General features: G+C 39.2%; 1 protein-coding gene across 1 annotated transcript in view; it reads left to right on the forward strand.

Moving 5' to 3' along the window:
- grin2cb (glutamate receptor, ionotropic, N-methyl D-aspartate 2Cb) overlaps positions 1 to 23287 on the forward strand; it is a 61620-nt gene extending 38333 nt beyond the window's left edge. The window contains exons 5-13 of the mRNA XM_018761380.2: positions 2523 to 2734; positions 9214 to 9382; positions 11469 to 11622; positions 11963 to 12088; positions 13146 to 13375; positions 15458 to 15618; positions 16024 to 16211; positions 16896 to 17128; positions 20538 to 23287. Coding sequence (XP_018616896.2) covers positions 2523 to 2734; positions 9214 to 9382; positions 11469 to 11622; positions 11963 to 12088; positions 13146 to 13375; positions 15458 to 15618; positions 16024 to 16211; positions 16896 to 17128; positions 20538 to 22079 — 3015 coding nt within the window. The 3' untranslated portion in view covers positions 22080 to 23287. The remainder of the gene's footprint in view (positions 1 to 2522; positions 2735 to 9213; positions 9383 to 11468; positions 11623 to 11962; positions 12089 to 13145; positions 13376 to 15457; positions 15619 to 16023; positions 16212 to 16895; positions 17129 to 20537) is intronic.
- The last annotated feature ends 227 nt before the right edge of the window (positions 23288 to 23514 follow it).

The raw sequence follows: 23514 nt of genomic DNA on the forward strand, positions 1-23514 counted from the left end.
CTCATATTCATCACTTGCCTTGTCTTCCTTTATCACCACAACAGACCTTCCCTCCTCCTTCTGTCTGTATATCCTTGTTGTTCACCCACGCAACTGCCGAACTTTGGCCGAGAGGGATGGCCGACTCAATCAAAGTCCTCTCTGGAGCAGTTGCCTCCTCACTCGTGGTCTGCCACTAATTTATTAGTGGGATAAATCATCGTCCTTCTCTTGTCAAACGCTGCTCTCCTGACATTTGATGAACGCAGTTTTTTATGGCATCTTGGGAGCCATCATCTATATCAATCGGCCCCAAGGAAGTCAGGGCAGATTTTCTGAGGGGCAGAAGAGCAGAATGTTAATACTATTAACAGAAAGTGATAGAATCTATGTAGAACTTCTGAAATTGTATTGTGAGAAAGTCATCCCAATGTTCAAGCTAATATTGTGCATAATAATAAGTGGAAAGACACAGGTTTTGAAACAACATTTTGAAAAGACAGGCCATTTCGGGTTAAATGCTTGTTTATGAGTCTCACTGGGCAGTGACATCCATTTAGTTTCCTGACCTGGTTATTTCTGCCATAATTAGCTAATCCAGGAGGAACAACATATCCCCTTACTTGAGATAAAAACAGCTCCTCTGCAATTGGTCTTATTCACAAATCTAATAGACCCACTAGGCTACCTTACAGCTATAAATAATGTCACGGGAATTTTAACAGTGAAGGACAAAGGTATTTCTCTTCTCGTACATTGCTTTGCTTGGACTGACATCCATTGCAATGTTAAGCTTAAAAGAAATATTATTGAAAATGTATATGACGAAATGTCTCACAACAAAGTTGTGTTTTTACCAAGACTTGTGTTTCTGCAGGCATATCCAACACTCAAAATCCATATGCTAAAAAATATATAGACAAATCCATTACGCAATAAATGCCAGCATTTTGTCTTAAACACAACTGAGTTTTTTGATACATTTTCTATCCGTAACTTTAACACACAAACCTATATGGTAGTGATGTATGGTGTATGGTATATACATTTTCCATAGCACAGTATTTGTGTTGGATCTCTTCCTCAGAAGTTCATTAAAATGAGAGAATGGCTCTGGCATGCCTGTTGGCCAAACATTGTGCTAATATAGCAGAGCTGTCTGAAACATCTTGGCACAAAAATCTTCTTCCAGTTTATGCCAAACATGAAGCTGGGGTCTGTCAATCATGACAGTCCCAAGAATAAATAAAGAAACAGAAAAAAGAAATAAGCATTGATCTTTGATCCAGATCCATTTAACGTGACAGTTACCTGAAAGCACAGAAATGCTCTTGCTTTTAAAATTACTGACCCTTTTTTATTTTTAGTTTTTAACTAAAAGCTTTAATGCACAAAATTTCCAAAGAATTAAATAGCTACATATTTTGGTTATTTCTTACCCTTGCATTATTAAAACTATAAATAAACAGAGAAGAAAATGCTCTGTCACTATTCATTTAAATGCAATTTAGCATATTGTAACTTCAAACTGCATTCCATTTCATATATTTAACTATGCACAGAAAATGAATTAAATGTTTAAAATTAATGTCATTAAAGTTGAGAGGGCCAAAACTAAAGGAGAAATAATAAATCCAAAGATTGTTTGAAGAGTTGTAAAAAGTTCTCAACTGAGAAATATTTCTATTTTAGCATAACAGACGAATAAAGTAGCAAGTATAACTCAATTGTCCCTGTAAACTAATGAAATTTTTACAGTGAGTTTCCTGTTCCATACCCAAGAAGTTCATTTAGAAGTTCTGCTCAAAGTTTGTATGGATATAAGCAACTTATACTATGTAATGCAACAGTGAGAGTACCTGCATATCTGTAAAATTGTAACCATTTTTCAAAGACATCTTGTGAATCTTGGCTGTTACTGTTCTGAAGGGAAACCTTACCACGTGATCGAATAATATTAACATGCAGGTTCCTTAAGAGGCTTTTTTTTAGGGAAACTAATGTATATTATGTCTATGGCACTACTACGAACCTTGTGGCCACTCAATGCAGAAGTTGGTCTTTCCTGGCTCCTTAATAAATCTCATTCCGCTAGCCCTTCATGGAGACCCTTGCTTGACTTCATTCTTTGAATTAACAGGACATTGAATGTACCAAGGATTACATGGCAGTGTTCTGTTCTGGCTCAGTTCTGGTGCCATGATTTTGACAGTTTTTTTAAAAAAACTTATATATTTCAGGAGGCTGGAACAGATCCTCTTTGCTGGCGCACTGCTGTTAATATTTACTAACCTGTCTGGCTCTTCTAAGAAAGTGTTGGAGGGTATCGGTTAAAATGTCAATAAGTATCATTAATCATTTTTTATTCCCCTGCAGGTGAAACAACCTATGGCAAGGTGTGCAAAGAGTTGAATCCAAAAATGATGTAGTCTCCACAGGAAGCCATCTGTTGTGGATGTTCCAGGCTTCCCCTCTCCTCTGGAACCCTGCCTATGCTTTACCCAAATGCAATGTTTCATCACTCCTTTCCTGCATGACTCCAGGTGGGGAGCTATGAGATGGGTATCCTCCGGATGCGTTACCCTGTATGGCCACGCTACGGCAGCTTCCTGGAACCCATGTCCGACAACCGGCATCTGACTGTGGCAACTCTAGAGGAGCGGCCCTTCGTAATTGTTGAAAGTGTGGACCCTGACACGGGCACCTGCGTGCGCAACACAGTTCCCTGCCGTCGCCAATCCAATAGGACAGAGATGTAAGTACTCACCCTGTCTGACTACAGGCCTTTTCGGGTGCCGACTACAGGATGTGCGTGTGTCACAACAGAAGGACTTTATAAGATCATTTATCTATTATAATAAGTGTATTATTATTATTGCTTACCTATTTTGTATGTTAGTACTCCTATAATACATTATACAACTGACCAGGTATCTTCCTTAGAAGTGTTTTATACTGTTTTCACAACATTTATTATCTCTTTCAAATATTTCAGAGGTTGCATTGGTTTGTCATGGAGGCCAGGTGGACTAGTTAATTCAAATGACATCTATGTGTTTTCAATAATTTTTCTTTAACTCACCCTCACACTTAAATGTAATTTTTTCAAGGAGAAGTGTTCTGTCAGAGTTTCTATCTTGCTGTGTCATGGACGTGTATTGCTGTAATGTCTGGACACGGATGTAAAGTACAATGACCCCACATGGAGAGTATTTATAAGTATACAGTGTAGAGGTGAAATGATGAACATAGGACAAAGAATCGAACAGACATTTTCATAAAGGTAAAAAGTGAAACACAAATCCGTGAGTAGAGCTTGCATACGGAGGTGTGATGAAATACCGGACTGGAACGCTGGACGTGAACGGGAGAACAAAAGGCAGGAGTAGACAGGACAGGCACTCGAGACTGGAACATAAACACGTATGGAGCAAGACTTGAGAAACGGGTAACTAAAGTTCACTATAGGAGATCGCGATGGACCACTGATTGAGAATCTATGATGGAGCTTCAGTCGTTTGTTCCTTTAATGCTTGACTAATCACCAGATTATGAACAGGTGCACAAGTCTGGGTTAGTGGCACTGAGTGGCCCCTCCTCTGGCTCCTAGGGTTTATTGTCCCAGTGGGTTGTGACATTTGGGGTCATGACTGCTCTAATCTCACAGCTTGTAAAGCTTATACTCTACATATTAAACCAAACTAAAAACCTCTTATTGGAATTTAATTTAAAGCTTCACTGTCTACTGCCAACCTTGTCATTTTCTTAGTCTAGCTGGAATATCAATTATTTAAGCTAATGTTGAGTGCATTGTTAAGTGCAGTCATGCATTGATTGCCATTTAGAACGACGTATGTCTAGCTTGCTGAAATATCTGTTATCCTTGCATGGGAGCAAGCTAGTCATATCCTCAGTCTGTAACTGACCAATATCAAGGGTCATTAGGGTGATGAGGGAAGGGAGCTGTTTTCATATATTTTATTACAGACTAAATCCCAAATCGGTATGATAATATCATCCTTTAAAGGTTTAGGATAAATTTTCTAATTTACTAAAGTATCTACTTGTTTGATGAAGATGTAAGTATCCCAGTCTTTTTTTTTAAATGCCTCTTTAAATTTGCAAAGAAAACTGAACCAAACCAACCCAGCAACCTCTGTCTATGTCTCTCTGATTGTTTTTCACATTATTTCTTACATGCTTGCTTGGCAATGGCTTCCTGCAAGCATAAATTGTTACTCTTATTGACAGCGGGCAAACATTGCATTTCTGTTTATCTTAGAATTATAATACATAACAGTATATTTTCCAGTGGTCCAAATCTGGCCAACACAACCACAGATGGTCCTGGGGGCAAATTAGGTAAGGTAACAGAGTTTGGAGTCTGACACAGTAGCAGCGGATGCTGCTCAACAGGGTGCTTCTCATGCAAACTTCAAAAGGCAGATTCCTGTAGACAAAGTGGAAGTATTTTAGTCAACAGGCCTGTGCAGGTATTGTGCAAATGAGCCTTTTGGGTTGATCCGCAAATGTTCTTATGGGTACATGTATTCACTGCACATGTACACCGTCAGGAATGATTTACATTAAAACTTAAACAATTAAAATACTTGCTATAACTATGCCATTTTTATTTTGTTTCAGCACTTTATTTCTTAAATGTTACATTTATTTTCATAAACATACTGGGCTACACTCAGTATTCCAAGTATTACAATACACCTTTAAAATAAAACAATATAACGAAAGTGTATTAATTCATTTATCATTCGTTATTAATAACCATTTTCCCCATGCAGTTTTGCTGTGGTATGGAGATATTTTGGAGGTATAGGGTATAATGCAGGTGTATACCCTGGACAGGGTGCTCAGCCATCACACATCACATATATATTCGCCTTTACATTAATTAATTTAGCAGACACGTTTCTCCAAAGCGATGTATAACTCTGAGTATACAAAAGTACATTTCCCAGCAAGTAAAAAGTTTTAGGTACAGTCACATGATTGCTGAAGCACTATTAGAGACAGAAAGGCAATCTTTATAGATGGTATGAAATAAATTTATGGAGCTGTTGGGAGATCAGGAGAGAAGTGGGTCCTTCTTGTTTACTGAAAGGATTCAGCAGTTCTGAGGAAGAGAGGAAGCTCATTCCATCACATTAGAGCCATAGCCAAGAGTCTACCGACTTTACATTCTGGATGTTTTGTAAGTGGAAGCAGCAAAGTGCCAGCACTGGAGGATCTTAGAGGTCTAGCTGGGGTAGAGGAAGTACTGCAGCATTGTGGATCAGCTGGAAAATCTTGATGGCATAGGCTGGAAGACCAGGGAGAAGGGATTTGCAGTAGTAAAGGCAGGATATTACAATTACAAATAAGCAGTGTGGGGTGTGTTGAGAGAGACCAGCTGGGAAGTGAAGAATTTCAGTTTTTGAGAGGTTTGATTGTAATCAGTCATCCAAGCGCACAGCCCTGAGAGGCAGATAACTGGTTGTAGGTTGTGTGTTCAAGAGTTTTTGAGAGAAAAGGTAGAAGAAAAACTGGTCTGAACTCTGAACTTAGCTTGGGTCCAGAGAAGGTTTCCTTAACAGCTGTGAGATGTGGGCAGTTTTAAGGGCAGATGGGAAGCAAAGAGTAGGGAATTAAAAATTGAAAAATTGAAAGGGATAATTTGTGAGGAAATGGGCAGTAAGAGAAGAGGATGGGATCAAAGACGTGGGTGGTAGCTCAGTGTAAATGTGAAGAACTGATGTAAAAAATGGAAAGAACTGATGTAAAAGAAGGAATTTTATATAATTTTATCCAGATCAGTTTCCAGTCTGACTTTTCTTTGCCTATTCAGGTTGCCACCGCTTACCCTTGAAGGTTCATTATAGCTGACAAGTTGCTGTTTTCCTGCCATGGGGGAGTCTAAGCATTACAGTGTCCATTCTCAGGTGTTCAAGGAGCATTCAGGAACGCTGCTAGGGAAACCCAGGGAGAATACGGTACCAGGCCAATTAGTGAATTTAAAAATATAGACAGGAGGAGAATAGCAGTAACAAACATATCGAATGATGACAGTAAATCACCATGCCGAAGCGGATGTCTCGGACAGACACCTGTATCAATAACAGTTAAGTACAGATTGCGTGACAATGGTAGCCGTCTCAGGGCAGCTGTGCACTGGCAGTAATGGGCTCTCTGCATAAAATTTTTTGTCATGCCTTTGGGAGAGCATATTTATTAACCACAGCTGTAGTTGGCTTCTCAGTGTCATGCCACTTCCAGCGCCAGACTGCGTTGCACCGGATGTATTGCTTTTCCAATTTCTCCTGATTCCAAAGGACTTGTTGGTCAGGTGTGAGTTTCCTGCCCAGTACTCCCCCCCCTTAAGTGCCTCGATGTGTCCGCCATCCTTCCAAATAACTCCTCCCCAGCGTGCACCGTGACACATTCATCTGCCGGATTTTTAGACTCCTGCACTGAAACGAACGGCACATAATAGTGAGTTTCGACAAAGAAACCGTGTTTCGTGGGAATTTCGTTTGGATGTTGCAACAATTATTTCAAATAATGAGACCTTTCTTTAAAAAATAAAATACGATTTAGGAAATAAGATAACAGTTAAAACTGTGTGAAACTGCAACCATCTTACATCCCAGCGTGATGAAACAATTCAGTGATTAACAACCGAACAAAAGTCGACTGAAACTTCAACTTGTCGTCTTAATGCTGTGCGATGCATTCACAGAGAGTAAGCGAGAAGTGCTATGCTCATAGGAATCTATTTTTGGTCTCCACATGGAAGGATTTACATAGGTGCTAATTTGATTTCTCTTTTTCATCAGCCCAAATTAAAGGGCACAGTGGAGAAAATAACAGTCTTTAACCCCTTTTGAAAGGGATGAATACTTTCACTATAGAACTCGAACACAATACAGTAACGGCAATGTCACACACTCATGCATGTTAAATGACCCCCCTCGCTGCCACACACACACATACACAGAGAGAGAGAGAGAGAGAGAGAGAGAGAGAGAGAGAGAGTCAAACAAGACCACAGAAGGTAGCTGACTGATTAAATCATTGAGTGGCAATTCACAGCCTGCTTTACCACAGTGCTGCGCCCTCCAGCAGCTGGTGAGCTGAGGCAGCAGGGGACCGTCTTGTTTACTTTATGCCTCCGTTGGTTTCGAAGGGAAATGCTTATTTCTCCATACAGTTAATTTGTTCCCCTTTGTTGTGACTCCATACCGTCTCTGCTGTCTCCAGAACCTCCTCCTTCTCCCTGATGCTGAAGGCGCACTTCATTAAGCAGAAGGTCTGGGAGAGGTGAGGGGTGATGCATCATTATTACCCTCTACATTTCTGCCCTGGTGCACGCCTACTCCTGTGTGGGTGCTTAACAGGGCCTGTCTATTTGTTTGGATGCGCCTGAGCATTTCATTGTCAAAGCTTTCAGGTGGGAAGGACAGCATTGTTCTTAAAGTGGCCAAAGCTTATGGCTCCGTGACAGATGCTGAACTGCATGGGGTTTCAGAACAGAGGAGTTTTGCAGCTGTGGCTTCAGTAAGGGATGAAGTTGGGACATAGATCACATATATTTTTCTTAAGTTTACACAAACAGCACTGCTCCACTTTGATGCGGCACCGCGCATTCACTATTTCCCCAGCATTAGGTTCGCCTTAGGTTCTTGCAGTAATCAAAGTAATCTTGTGCGTAGAGTAAGCCTAATGTAGAGATGTTGTACTTTCATGTTACAATGCTGAAAGACCTGGTTTAGGTAAGGACATTCCGAACAAAGGAATTTTAACAGGAAAAGATTCAACATAATGTAACAACCCGCATTACCGGGAGTTTGAGCAGGAAAATGTGTTCATTGTAAATTGTTCGATTATGGGAAAAACGTAAGTGTTCAACCACTGGGGGGACTTATGGGGGATAAAAGGGGTGACCATGTGTGCTAGGAGGAAGAGAGAGAAGCTTGTGGGGTGCTAAGCAGACTAGCTTGAGGTCCATGAGGAAAAGGGGTCTTCAGACCAAGAGCATTGTTTTCTTGTGTGCCGTGTTCTTCTTTGCCCCATCCGAACCCAGAGTACAGTGTGCCGCAATAACTTACACTTTTCTCAGGGTCTACTAACACCACTCTAACAGAATTCGTTTTCCTAACGGGTTTCCATACCATCTGACGCATTCTTTTAATCATACAAATACCCAGTGACAAGTGAGGAAGAGGAGTTAGTGGAATTAGACTGTAACAATGTATCAGCTTTATATGATCATGTTTTTAGATATACTGTATATTTTTCAGTTCAACTGATATTTGTTTGTTTTACCATCTGAGTTTATAGTAAACATCTACAAGTCAACTAATTTGTGCATAAATTTTATATTTAATATTGTTTATAATTATAATATTTAATTTTTTTTTAAATTTCAGTGGTCATAGTAAATTTAACAGTGAGATGACATTGAATAGTCAAAAAATCAAATGAATACACTGAATAAACCAGGCTGAATGAGAACAGTTCAAGACATTAATAAAAATAAAAACCATGGGGATGTTATGTAAATTCTTCTCTGAAGACTGGGATAGGAAACTCATTCCATTTGATGGGTTTTTCAGCCAGCAAGGTACCATTGTGGCACTGGGGAATGACTAAATAATTTAATGCATACAAATTTATTACAATAAACCCACAGGCTTATGTAGCTGTGCAAAATTTGCCTGCAGTTTAGATGAGACTCACCTTTATGGAAGTTCATTATTTGCCTTTAGGAAGGGTGGGACATCCCTCGAACAGGGAGCAATACAGTGATAATCCCCTATCTGCGCTTCCCTATGTTAATGCTATGAAAAACTTACTAGAACTGATCTACTGCATTTCATTTCACCATTCTAGTGTTACTAATTTCTGTATGTATTCTATATATTCGTGAACAGCTATAATTGTATATTTACATACAAATGAAACTGCAATATGTCTGTGTCACCCTGTATTTACATCTGATCTATTGCCACCCTTTAGAGTATTACCCATTCATCCATTTTCAGTAACCGGTTGCCCTGATCAGGGTCGCGGTGGTCCAGAGACTATCATGAAATTACTGCGCACAAGGCTGCAGGGGGATACATCCTGACTGAACACCGGTTTATCAGAGGTCTTTTAGAGTACTGCTATGGAATAAAGGGGTTATTTCTTTGACTTGTAAGGCTTTCATTATTCTTCATCTATTCTTTGACTCTACAGGATTGCAGGTCATTCAGAACCATACACCAAACTTTGTTGCAAGGGCTTCTGCATAGACATCCTTAAGAAACTCTCTCGCACCATAAAGTTTTCTTATGATCTCTATCTGGTCACCAACGGCAAGCATGGAAAGATGGTCCGGGGTGTCTGGAATGGAATGATTGGAGAGGTAAGAGGTTTCCCACAACTTATATTTTTTCACTCTATCTAGATTTGTTCAACCCACCTGATGAAATGCTCAGGTCTTATCAGCTGGAATGTTTGCCTCTCATTGGAAGTGCTAATGAATATGACATTTACACTGTGGCTATATATTCCTTCTTTTAACAGCATGAATGAGTACTACTAATAGAGTTTGTCTTCTTAAAATAGCAGAACTTACAGTGATCCATCAACTTAATTAAAATTAGAGTGAAATAGAGCGTAATAGAATTGCAAAGCTACATCAACAGGTGTGGCGTCTTGTTGCAATCCATAAACAACACGAAATAGAAGCACCATAAACAATGAGTTAATGACCTGGAATAAAAAAGATGGCACTAGAGGTAGGAAGCAGACTGCAATAAAAAGTAAATGACCCCTGTAAATAATGTTTAAAAATAAATAAATAGACTTTACTTGGCAGAGCTTTCCAGTAGCGCTGAGGTGACTACAAGATTTCCAACATTAACTTCTACAAATGTAAAGAAGCAGTTGTGCTCAAAAGAGCAGAGCAGGGCTCTGATGAAAACATGCTGTGACAGGTGTTGTAGCCTAGAGCTCTGGGGCAGTTAATCTACTCACATTGGCATGACATAGTACTCAGTGCTCCCTCTGGACAAAAGGGACCCCTATGCCAACAAATGCCGACCAGTAAGCTTGGATTACTTGTAGAACTTTTCGCTTCAGACAGACGACTGTGTAACAGGGAATTTATAATGCAGGAGTCTGTAGATGAGGTGTACTCACTAATCGTGGTACAGTAATTGATTGATAATCGCAAAGGAAAAAGCTGAAAACGCTGGAGGAGACAGCTTATCTTGTTATCACCAGCTGAGGTTAAACCTCATCTTTCAGCTCCTATTGGCTTTAATCAATTTAAATCATCACTTGTTCATCATTCCACTAAGATAATTTAAACAGTAGTGCTCATGCAGGGAACAGTGATCCAAGAATATTTTTTTGTTTCATTTTCACAATGAGGAAACAGTACTGTATTGAACCAAAGCCGAATAAGGTCAAAAAAAGGTTCATTTTATCAATAAGATTTCATTCTGTGAGGATAGAAATATGTAAGATATGTTTCAGTTTAATCCAAGGGGAGCAAAATATACCCCTGCCTAAAGGGGTTGTGTTCACAAAAGCTGAAATGTTGAAAAGAATTTTCAAAATTATATGTTTAATGGGTTTTTAGCAGTGGTCCTTTTGACACCCTGAGAATGCTGGCTTATGTCATAGCTAACCCTTTTATTAATTTGCTGTGACTTAGCTTTAATGAATTAAACTATTAAAGCCATGTTGATGCAAAGCTTTTGCAGACAGCTAACTGCTCATTCAGTTAATTTACAAGAATATGCGAAGAAAACTGTTAGAGGTGCGCTTGTGCTAGTAAAATGTGTTTTATAATATCGTATATCATATAATGATCGTTACCAAAACCGAATAAGCAAAACTAAAACTGGATTGGAATTTTGTAAAAATTTAATTTTTCGAGGGAAGTACTAGACGAAATGCTGGGCATGCCAAAAAATAAATCATGCACAATGCATACCTCATATAAACCTTATATAAATATCCATTAACTTCCCACATGCACTATTTTTCATAAACCCCCCAGCTCATGCCTCCACCTCTCTTTTGCGAAACAGAGGCTCAACAACCTCACTCAATGACAGGTGCAAGCCCTACGGCAGTCCAAATGTAGAATACAATAAGTACACACCACCCTAATACTTAAAACTCCTGAACTTAATTTTAATTAATGCTTTGTTAAATTAAACATTCTTAGTCCTTATTAACTGTTTGGAATAATGACCACTGTATTCCTCTTAAGGGAGAAGAAACTTTCCACAGTTGCAGGTTCTCCATGAATATCATACATTAGATGAAGCACAAACTGATGATCATAACTGCAGTAATTTTACTGACTGAAAAAAAGGAACGTTGCAGTCATTATTTTGTATGACTACCACAGGCTATGGAACTTGAGATAAAGAAAGACCTCCCGTGTCTCTACCTGCTACCTGCTACTGTCATTTTCTCTCTTTTCTTTTCAGGTGTTTTATAAGAGGGCCGATATGGCCATCGGATCCCTTACTATCAATGAGGAGCGCTCCGAAATTATTGACTTCTCTGTGCCATTTGTGGAGACTGGAATCAGTGTCATGGTGGCTAGGAGTAATGGGACTGTGTCCCCCTCGGCTTTCCTTGGTAAAAATTCTTTCACTACTTTTTTCTGCTGGAGTTTTCATTACCCTTGAGAGCTTGGCCTCCCTTGCTGTAGTGGACATTGTAAAACGAGCACGTGCTTATTGCTGCCCGGCTCCAACATCACTGAGTTGCTGTGTTAATTGAATGTAATTTGTGATTTCCCTCCCCTCTTGTTTCTATTAATTCCTAGACTTTTTTTTACTAGTTATTTCTATAACATTAGTTATAGTTATTTCTATTCCAAACTATTGTCAAAGTCAAGTAGAAGAAGGAGGTAACCATGTAGTCGAGTCCTCTGCAATTACCCATTTCCTTAGCCTGCATTTCTCTCGCTCCCCAGAGCCATATAGCCCTGCAGTGTGGGTCATGATGTTTGTCATGTGCCTCACGGTGGTGGCTGTTACGGTCTTCATCTTTGAATATTTCAGCCCCGTTGGATATAATCGCAGCCTTGTCAGTGCCAAAGGTGAGAGCAGTTTGTCCATTTGTATTTTATTCTCTTAGCATTTAGTTTCTAAACATAAAGTAGAGAAGGACAGGTTGGTGCTCTCTGACCAAAGGTAATCAATCCGTTTCTAGGGAGCTGATGGAACCTGTGCTTCAGCTATATCTAAAAGGTCATTTTCCCAGATTTAATTAATTCTTGTCACTTCACAAATCTGACTTTGATTGATTATTTCTCTTCTCGGTGGTGCCCATAATAGACTAAATAACAAATAGCAGCACTTCAATGACGTGATTTGTTTTCACAACCTATAGTATGTAGATATAGCACATTCTTTTGTAGCTACATATTAATGGAATTTATATATATGTGTAATTTTACATACATATTTCTTTTTTTTGCATTTGATGTTAGAGATAGAAGGTAACTCTTCTGCTGGATCCATTTTGATGCTGATGCTATAAATGATATTTTATTTAACATTTTATAGTCTATTGTTGTCCAGTACTGTCCTTTGTAAATTTTTTCTTTTTGACCTATAGCTTCTCAAAATTTATTAGATCTTCTTTTATAGCTTGATATACAGGCAGTTTTGTATTTATGTAGGTCCCACTGTTTAAAGTAATGGAATAATTTTCCATACAAAGAATATGAAAAGAGAAACTAATACAGTAATGAACACGAATAATTCCTCATTGCAAAAAAATGTGCTAGTAATAAAAAGCTAGTCAATTTTACAAGTACTTGTTGATTAAAGGAAGCTGTTCACACAAAATTCTTATTTCTATTGTCTTATTTTGAGTTTGATACTTTGGTACCTTCTGCTTCCTTTTTTCCTGTCTGTAATTCCTGTCTCAGATGTTTAGTAAACCAATTTAATCTGAGCAGCAGGGTTTGCACAACAGTTCAGTAGAAATCCTACAGAGCCACTTCTTTTGCTTACTCTTTTGTGCTCATACAGCATAAACATACAGCATACAGTACTTCTCGGTGTGTACTGTGCTTATATGGTACAACATTGACATCAGTCCCTTTACCACGCCTGCTTTGTAACTCTACTTTTTCTTTTCCCCACCAGCTCCTGGTGGGCCCACCTTCACCATTGGGAAGTCGGTCTGGCTCCTGTGGGGAATTGTCTTCAACAACTCTGTCCCCATTGAGAACCCCAAAGGCACTACCAGCAAGATCATGGTCCTTGTGTGGGCTTTTTTTGCTGTCATTTTCCTGGCCAGCTACACTGCTAACTTGGCTGCCTTTATGATCCAGGAACAATACATTGACACAGTCTCTGGGCTCAGTGACAAAAAGGTACCATGGCAAAGGCTTTAAATAGGCAGCAAGTTACATCTACTTCTTGCTACATATTCTTAGATCTTATGTTAAATACACTGTATTAGAAGAGAAAGGGAACCAAACTGAGTATCATAGAATTGTTGCAAACAGAAATTTCTATAAATATCATCACACACACATATACAGTATTTGTTTGTATACTGCAGTATCGGGATATTATTTGTTTTTGAAAATGTATGCTTAAAGGCACAAGTTACAAACACATTATACCCAGTATTTCATGAAGGAAAATTAATGACCTGTTCCATGATTGACCCAAATTAACTGAAAATTCACCAAAACATCTACAATTTTTTGGAACCATTATTTTAAGCTCTATCAAGATTAATTTTTCTTGAGCGAGCAGAATACTGATATATTACATATACTATATTAAAATATATCTATTCACTTTCAAGAAGCAAATACCACCCCTTCTTTCCGTTAGCTTAGAAACTCAGCTTTTCAGCACAAATTGCTTTATCTTAAGAAAAATTGTATACTATCAAGATTCTGGGTACTGATTGTATCCAGATAAGTATTTACATAATGTGTTCAGACAAAGGGATCGGTGCATACATGGTAATTTTTAACAGGGAAAATTATAATTAATGCTGTTCTTTATTATTTGTCAGTTGTCTGTGCTTCTGTTTATTCTGTAAACTTTACTGATGCCACGGACCCATTTTGGCCCTAAAACTGACCATTTCCATCTAAAAAAATTAGCTGTAACTTTCTGTCATATCCATTTTCTTAATACCATCTGTATATTTTAATGTTAGTGATGATGTGTTTTTGTACAACTGACGTCTTATTAAATTGACCTGTTTTAACACCTACACGTACAGCGTGAACAACATACTTTTATCAGGAGCTATTTTATTTTAAGCTTACTTGAGACTGTGCAAATGGAAAAGTGGTTTAGTTTGTCTTATATCATCATAATTTTATGCAAAGAACACTTTCTTGTAGTACTGCATATAGTATGTCCATCACAGTGAATCACGAAATATGAAATGGACATGTCAGTAAGATGGAGTGTGTATTTGTTTGTGAGACAGATAGACGAGAAGGAGTAGGGGCAGCACTTAACCCTGGCTAATTATTTTTAAATCATTTTATTAATTACTAACATCACATCATTGAAAGTAATTTGCAGGGTAAAGCATTTGCCAAAATGAAATAAGTTATTGATAAATAACTGTGATTAAATAACAGATTATAGTGAAAATTTAAGAACTATCAAAATGATTAAAAATATTACCTTTTCCTTTCAGTTAATGGAAATTGGTTATTATAACCATAATGAATGAAGACTGAAGATTGAAAAAATAATGCCTGCTGGAGAATTACAGTATATCCACTCTAGGGCTATTTAATTTCAATTCAGTTTTTGATTTTCAGGAGACTGATGTCTTTTTATTATGAATAACTTTATTCATAATGTCAAAAATGTTCAGTTGGGAATACTATGAAATAAAGTAAGATTGGCAAAACTCAGAGCTTAACCAAGAGTCATAGTCCTCTTACTATTTATCAGACAGAAAAATTGTAATTCTCATGAAATATTGAAAAATTTAAATTCTCATATTAATATTAATAGTGTAATTAATTTTTGGGAGAGGTTAATGTAATTTGTTTGAAAAACTTAAACGAGGTCATAATTCCCAGTTGTTAACTTTACATTTGATGACAGTTTAAGATACATTTATATAGTGTTTATAATGCTCTTTCGCTGGGCCCATTGATTCTAAAGACTTGTTCTGTCAATCGTCCCAACTCAACATTGTTTCATCTCAACGCATACAGCAAATCTGCAGCCACAGCTGAAGTGTACTGAGCATCCTCTAGTTTTTAACCACAGTACAGGCATGAAACATTAACATCATTTACAACTTATGAGTACAGACTCCGGCACTGCTGTTAAACGTCCACATTACCTCAAATGAACGTCACTTCTTGCTGTTAAATTACAGCTTAAGGCAGCGGTTTGAAAAAGCATGTATCAAATTCCAAAGGCTTCTCCTCTGACAGGTCTTGCATGTCTGCCTTCTACAGTTCCAGAAGCCTCAGGAGCATTATCCTCCATTTCGGTTTGGCACGGTCCCCAACGGGAGCACTGAGAGGAACATTCGCAGCAACTATCCAGACATGCATGCTCACATGATGAAGTATAACCAGAAAGGAGTAGAGGATGCCCTAAACAGCCTCAAATCAGGGTAGGGGTTCAAAATGGGCCAAAATCAACCATGACATCTTTATTGTTTATTGCCACACTCACAAAAGGCAGTTATTTCTTTCCTTCTTTACCTTGGAGTACATTTTCAGAATCTTTCCTGAACTCAGAGCCGACTGTTTCTAGATGAACGGAATTTGTAGAAGTAGATCAGAAACGCACTGCACATTGCTAATGCTCCTGAGTGTGTTTCATTAAACAGAAAGAAATTTGCATCCTTTGAAAATTTCCAACATGGCAAGCATGAGCACAATGTGTACAGCATTAGTATAGTGCACTGAGTTTTTCTGTTTTTCTTCGCTTTTACGCACCACAAGAAATGAAGAAAGTACTGTGGCAAAATGCTTTTGCTTTCTCTGACTGGCCATTACCTTCTTTGTGCTGGCAGGAAGCTCGATGCCTTCATATACGACGCAGCAGTGCTAAATTACATGGCTGGCAAAGATGAGGGCTGCAAGCTGGTCACCATTGGCAGTGGGAAAGTATTTGCAACTACAGGCTATGGCATTGCTCTGCAGAAAGACTCGCGCTGGAAGCGCCCCATTGACCTGGCCCTACTCCAGTTCCTGGGAGATGGTAAGTCAACAGCAGGATGCCACAGTTATCCAACAATTAATATCCTCCTTCTCAACATGCCAGTCTGCAATATACCCCCTTCTTCTGCAGTTCTTTCATTAAAACAAAAAAAAAACAAAAAAAACTGCTATCGTGAGATTTTCATACTGTGTTTAATAAACTCTGTATTTTAGTAAAAATCTGTCTTTAGTGTTCAATAAATTTCAGTATTTTGCAATATAATAAAGTAAGGTCTGGAAATGAGTATTCAAAAATGCATAGTGTTCTGCAATGTTTGCAAGCTTTAGAAAAATACTAAGTAGTGATGGTGACAACAATACTAGTGGAAGACGCTGCATTTATTTTCAAAGTATAAATTACAATTTGCAGATAGCTTTAAGCCAAAATGAACATTTTACTCAAAGAAATATTGCATTATTACTATATAGCCACTTACACCCAAAGAAACTATAAAAACTGCAATGTAGCCCAGAGGTATAAAGAGGAACGAGCACATTACTTTTCCATGCAGTTATTACATTACATTTACATTATATTACATTTATTTAGCAGATATTTAGCAGTTATGGACCTCAAGTGAGAGTAAACGCCAAGTGTGGTACCACGCTGGTGAATCTGAATGAAATTTATAGCATCGGTGAGTTTGGCAATTTCTGAGCCCTGCAATGGCACTCCCTTGTACAGGAGACACCCAGAGGTTGGAGACAGTATGGCTGTCAGGCATCTGTCAGAATGAGAAGAACGAGGTGATGAGTTCCAAGCTGGACATCGACAACATGGCGGGGGTTTTCTATATGCTGTTGGTGGCCATGGGCCTGAGCTTACTTGTCTTTGCCTGGGAGCACCTGCTGTACTGGAAGCTACGCCACTCTGTTCGCAAGTCTGACCGTCTGGATTTCCTGCTCGCCATCAGCAGGGTAGGCTGCATCTTTCACCACTACCCCTCTTCTGCTCTGTGTAATGACTGGAAGAAAAACCAGTGATCACTGGCATATTACCTTTTTGATTAAAAACAAACAAACAAACAAACAAATGGTTTTATGAACAGCATAGAAGTAGAGACAGTGCGAGAAATTGGGCATATGTCCACATACAAAAAGCGAGGGCTCAGGGTCAGAAGGTTACAATTTATGATAGGTATGATCATGTAGCACTTTTTAATCACTTCCAGAAGGGTGTTGAGACATTCAGAATTCATTAAAATTGTCATACAAATCAAAAACCAATTTTTCAGGTGGAAGAAATTTGTCATCCACATATTTGCAGAGGGAAATTCTGTAGATCACAACATTAAAATAAATTTCTTTGCCAAATATCTAAGAGTAAAGAGAGTAGTTGGGGAGTAATCAAATTACTGTATTTGTTAAAGGTTTCTTGGATGGTTGCTTGAACCCTGGTCCAGTAAACTTGTATCTTATCACATTCCCAGAATAAATGTATCAAAGTGCCTTGGGAGGCTTAACCTTTAAAGCACAGCTGAGATGTTCCTGGGAACATCTTGTAAAGATGGAGTGGAGTGAGATAGATTTTGTGAATGAACTTGAAGTTTTGTTCTCAGGCAGAACAAATCCTGTATGTGCTAACAAAATCTGTATGTGCTAAGTCTTCCCTGCTCTAAGAGAGGCAGGTAAGACTTTAGCACAAATAGATGACCATTCATGGTTGCTAAAGACACGTCAAGGTCTTATAATCTAGAAATAATATCCCTGGAGTTGTTTGTTGTAATGAGCTGTTTCTCAGCTTTTGTTAATTCTGTCCATAATCTGTTCTCCTTTTCTAGGGCAGCAATAAAATTATCTAGTTGTAGATATTTATATAAGTCTGCATTGGGTAGATCACAATTATTTCTTAGAACACTGAATCTCACCAACGATTGATCTGCGAAATGGTATATTCAACACCCCTTTGAATAGCTATTTCTAGAGCCCAATTAGCCAAATAATTATGGCGTGATCTAGGTTTGGAGGAACAAAAGACCTGTAAAGATCCCTATATGTCTCAGTATCCCACTAAACAAGAAGAGTGTATGAGGATAAAGATGGGATCTTGTAAACTTTCTGAACGAATAAGATCTCTGAATTTTAACAGACTCGGGTAGCATGAAGCAGACTTCATACCAACCCACAGAGGATCTGGTCTAGCCTGGAAACAATTAGTCATCAGTTCAATTTGTGGACATTAATTCTACCAAATATTGAAATAAGTAAAGAGGTCCACAAAGCCAAGTCCTCTGTAATCTTCTTACTTAGCAGTGAGTAGTCAGTGTCTGAGGGTGATTAAGATCAGAAGTAGCAAAAATCTGTAATGTATGAAAAACCAGGAGAAACACTAAGTGGAATTAAGAGTATTCAGCTGCATTGCCAAGGATTTAGAAAGATTAATTTTACAGTTTGAAAGTCTACTAGAGTAGGATATCACCTTTAGCACTTTTAGGACTGATGTTTCGAGAGTCCTCAGGTGCAACAGTACATCATCAGCACGTACAGAAATGTGATGATCCTCTTCAACCACCATAATGCCGGATGTCTTGATTACTCCTATCAGCTTCTGCCAATGGTTCAATCATAGATGTAAATAGTAAGGGAGGAGGGGAAGTCTTGCTGGCACCCTCTTATATCACAGAAAGGAAATCCAGTAGGAAGTCATTTGTATTAACTTGTGCCAAAGGGTTTGAATATAAAAATATGATTAGGCTGATAAAGTTGTCTGTCAAATTAAGTCTGCCCAATACAGCAAATAAAAAATGAGACACATTTCAGTTTCACTCTATCAAATGCTTTTTTCGACCTCAAGACAGATGATTAGAGCGGGTTCTTGCTTTCCAGGAATGGAATTTGTAATTTTTAAGGAACTACATACATTATTGGAGGCAAACCTGGCTTTAAGGAATCCAATTTGATCAGGTTTAAATGATTTTTGAGAGGACAGACTCAGGTGTATGTGTCAACTTTTTTGGTTAAAATTTTAAAATCTGTGTCCAGCAAATTGATCAGTCTAGAAAAAGAACATTCTAAAATATTTTGTCTGTCTTGAAAATTAGACTTACTGAAGCTGCATTCCAAGATTGAGGGATATGGTCCTCTTCGAGCATGTTATACATTACTGGCATTAGAAAAATGGGCATAATCTGGGTCAGAATTTCTTATAGAATTCCACAAGAAAACCGTCAGGCCCAGGCACCTTACCAGAAGCCATTGATTGAATAGTGTGCCACATTCTTTACTTAATAGTATATTTAGGAAACAATGGTCCTTGTCGGAAACGTTAGGTAATGATTAACTTCCTAAATATGATTGTATTTCATCTGCTGAACCTTGCCCCTGACGGGAGTAACCCATATTATTTTTTAAAGTATTATTACATAAAGAGACCTGAATGGTGTACATTTGGCCTTAACTGACCTCCCATGCTGTAGTGATTTTAGCTGATGGGCTAGAAGATGAATAGATTTATTTCCATGTTCATATTAACACTGTTTCTTTCAGAAGCATTTTAATATGATCTGTATAAACCAGATGGTATTTAGTCTTTGCCTTAGTTAGTTGGTTCCAGTTCTCCTGGGCTACTGATTGTTTATCTTCTTGCTCTCGGTGCTTCACTTCTAACTGAGATTTTTTATATCCCTTCTCTCTTAGTTTTTTCTGGTGGGAGGATTTGGAAATTATAAGACCCTGTAGCGTTGCAGCTTCTATTACATTTATTATTCTATCGATACTGTCAATTATCTGAAATGTATGTAAGGTTTATGAAATGGGTTTTTTAACAGAAAAACTTGTAGTGCATTTATACAAATGGACCTTGCAAACAACAATCCTTTTATCTAAAAAAAGTCTCTCAGCACAAATGCTTTGAAGTGGTTAAGATTTTGAATAGAGACAGAATCTGAAATTAAAACAGCAGCAAAAAAAGATAATGAATACAAATGCATGGGTAGCTGATTGTTCAAGTACAAACTTCATATGTGGTGGAGGACAGTAAGCATGCAGTTTTTTGACAAATTATAATCCTCTTTGATACATCAAATAATTAATCCATTGAACTTCAACTCTAGGCTTATCAGATTAGTAGCAAAACAGAATTTGGTAATTAACAGTTAAAGGAGAAAGGTTCAGTATAATTTGGTTTTAGCAGTTTTCCATGTAGTTTTTAATGGACCAGTAATTGCATTCTGAAGTGATCAGTACAGTTCCGAAAACATGCAGAAAATTTTGTTTTTTTAGTGCTTGCAGAAAAAAAATAAGTATTGTAAAACATAGACCATCCATGGTTCAATATTAGCATGTCACAACAAGGACTAAAACTTTCTTTTTTCTTACTGGTCTTCAGGGCATATATAGTTGCTTCAGTGGAGTAGAGGATCCTGACCGGTCTGTGAACATCCAGAACCCTGATGTCACCACCAACTATGCCCAAGCAAACATGCTAAAGATGCTCCAAACTGCCAAAGACATAGTATCCTCGGCCAAAGTGGAGAACTCCCTGGAAAATGCCACCAAGACCATTGAAAACTGGAGTCGACACAATGACATCAAGGGTGCCCTCCAACCCAGGGTACCACAGGCAGCCCCAGGTGAAGTGGCACCAGGACGCTGCCCCTATATTTCCAGCATTACTGACAACCACTTGCCCTTCTCACAGTGCCCCCTGACTCCCACATTTGCTGTGCAGTGTGGCGAGAGTGCCAACCAGCCGCTGCTGGAGCAGCAGAGGGTGGTGCCACAGCATGGCCCAATCCACTACACGATTCCCATTCATGGCAGCCGGCCCTACAACAGGACACTGCCCATTTCCAGCCTCAGTAGCCCTGTAATTATCTCAAGGAACCCCGTGGCTGCCACTCCAGATCCTCACCACAGTGGTGGGTTGTTTGTAGATTCACGGCATGATGGCTCCACATTCATTCCGTACACAGAGGTTCAAGTGCCAAACCTTTATGTGGAACGTAAAGAGCCTGCTTGCCACAAGCCCTCATCTGATGGCCCCAAGCGCAAGAAACGATCTCATAGTCACCTGGATGAGTCCTCACGGCCGAGGCGACGGTACAACTATGGGGAGCGGGCCATGAGTCTCTCTGAACTGAGAGCTAACCACCTCATGGACACCCATGACCCTGCCACCCTGGGTGGTGTGAACAGCCTCTACTCAAAGGGTGGTGGCAGTTGCAGATCCTGTGTTAGACCTTACTTGGAGCCAGAGCAGGATGATGTGCCTCTCTTGGGGAAGGAGAAGCTCAATCGAAGGGCCTCATTCCTTAAGGCCACCTGGGGAGGTGACAGGATCTGCCAACTAGACGAGGGACCCCCTGCCTTGCCAGACCTGTTTCCACGTGCAGAAGCTGCCCAACCCACTAAGCTGTATGGTACTGTGGGGAGAAGCCTGTGCTACCCGCTACCCATGAAGCAGACCTACCTCCACTCAGGCCACCACATCCCATACAAGGGGCAGAGGCTGAAGTACTCACAATCCGCCCGGCTGCCCTCTTATCGGGAAGCAGTTTTCCAGAACACAGCTGCCCTCCGCAGGTCCTCCACCATGCTGCACAGACACTGTGCCACCTACTTGAACTCCTACGGAGAGCTCCCACTATACATTGGACCATCCGCTGTTTATGAGCAGCCCAAGGAGATGTGCCCCCTTTTCTCGTGTGTAGGCCATTACCCTGAGGGCACAGCCGCTGTGCCCAGACAAGTGACTTGCCAGGATGGTGTGTATGGGGTGTATGCTGACCCAGGGCGAATTCGGGAGGAGCCTGCACTGACTGTGCCCCACAACAGAGACAAGAGGCGCATGGTGGTTACTCAGAAGGTCACCAGTTCATATGTGCCAAAGAACTGGAGCAGGGTCTCCAGCCTGGAATCTGAGGTTTGAGCACCTTAGCTCTTTCTCAACATCTTCAGGCTGTGATGCCGCTTGTAATGGATCATTTCAAGAGATGAATGACTCTTAACTGACACTCAGCCTTCTCTCAAAGCAAAAACAATTGTGTGAGGACTGAAAAATTGTTTACTTTGTGCAATAATGTCTTGGCTGCAGGGAAGAAGGAGACACTTTTGTGTAGTCATAGCTGAAACAAATCAACTTGACTTTAATAAGGAATAAAACAATAGTGAATAGTTCTTAGTATCTTGCAATTAAAGGGTTGTTATTTATCCATTAACAGCATTCAGTTTTGTTCACTGGAGGCTTCCAATACATTAGGTCATGCACATTGACAGAGGGCTTCTGAATGCGAAAACAACTTTGATTTTTTTCCAAAAAAAGGTTAAACATTCTTGCACTTATTCAGACCTGACTATCACCGGTTTGTTAAATTCTTTTAGCAAAAGTACTGGCCATGAACTTTGTAAATTGTGGACAGGGGGACATTTTTACTTGAGGATTATTCTCCTGCAAAGGCTCTTTGTGACTGATTTAAGTTTAAAGCTATTATTCCAGCACATATGTTAGTGAGGCTCTTCCACTTGTTAATAAATAATGGACTCATCTTAGAAGTCCTTCTGGTATTTTTCTTGGGTAACTGAGGCAAGACTGTGAACATACTCTGTTATAAGCAGTGGAAACAGATTAGGAGCTATGTAATATAAAGAGGAAAGATAACAATTAGAAATTAAATTGTGCAGAAGCTTCTGAAGTTTTTTTAGTACAAGGGGCAGGAAGACAATGTACTGTATGAACAGAAGCTGAATTTTTGAAAGCCCATGTTACCCTATTAGAGAACCTTAAAAGAATCTCATCTACCCTATAAGGTATTATCAACCTGATATAGTAGATTGCAACAAGAATATAACCATGTCAACACCTGCTTGTCCTGGGTGGAGTTGCGGCGAGCTGGAGCCATACCCGGTAACAGAGATTGCAGGGCCGAGGACGGAGGGGACACACCCCGGATGGGACACCAGCCCGTTGCATGGCACCCCAGGCAGGGCTCGACCACCAGGCCCGCCATACATTCGGCACAGGCCAAACCCGTCATGCCACTGCGTCCCCCCGAAGAATATAAAGGCCAGTTAAAAACTGAACAGACAAGCTGTCAGAAAGAAGGCAAAAAAATGAATTAGAACAACATTTGTGTTCCAGTGCAGGTATTTATTTATTAAAACATTATGGACAGTCTGAAGTACATAAGAAAACAATAAATAAAATATTTCACATCCAACTAAGCAATAACAGTTAAGCAAGATATTTATTATCCAAAAGCATACCTTAAAACTGCATACTAACCTCTTTGTGGTTGTTAATATGCATTACAATGTTTCCATGTTATCCCATCTGGTATTCTATCTGGTAGTAGAATTAGTATTAT

The sequence above is a fragment of the Scleropages formosus genome, chromosome 20, assembly GCF_900964775.1.
Source record: "Scleropages formosus chromosome 20, fSclFor1.1, whole genome shotgun sequence".
Classification (NCBI taxonomy): domain Eukaryota; kingdom Metazoa; phylum Chordata; class Actinopteri; order Osteoglossiformes; family Osteoglossidae; genus Scleropages; species Scleropages formosus.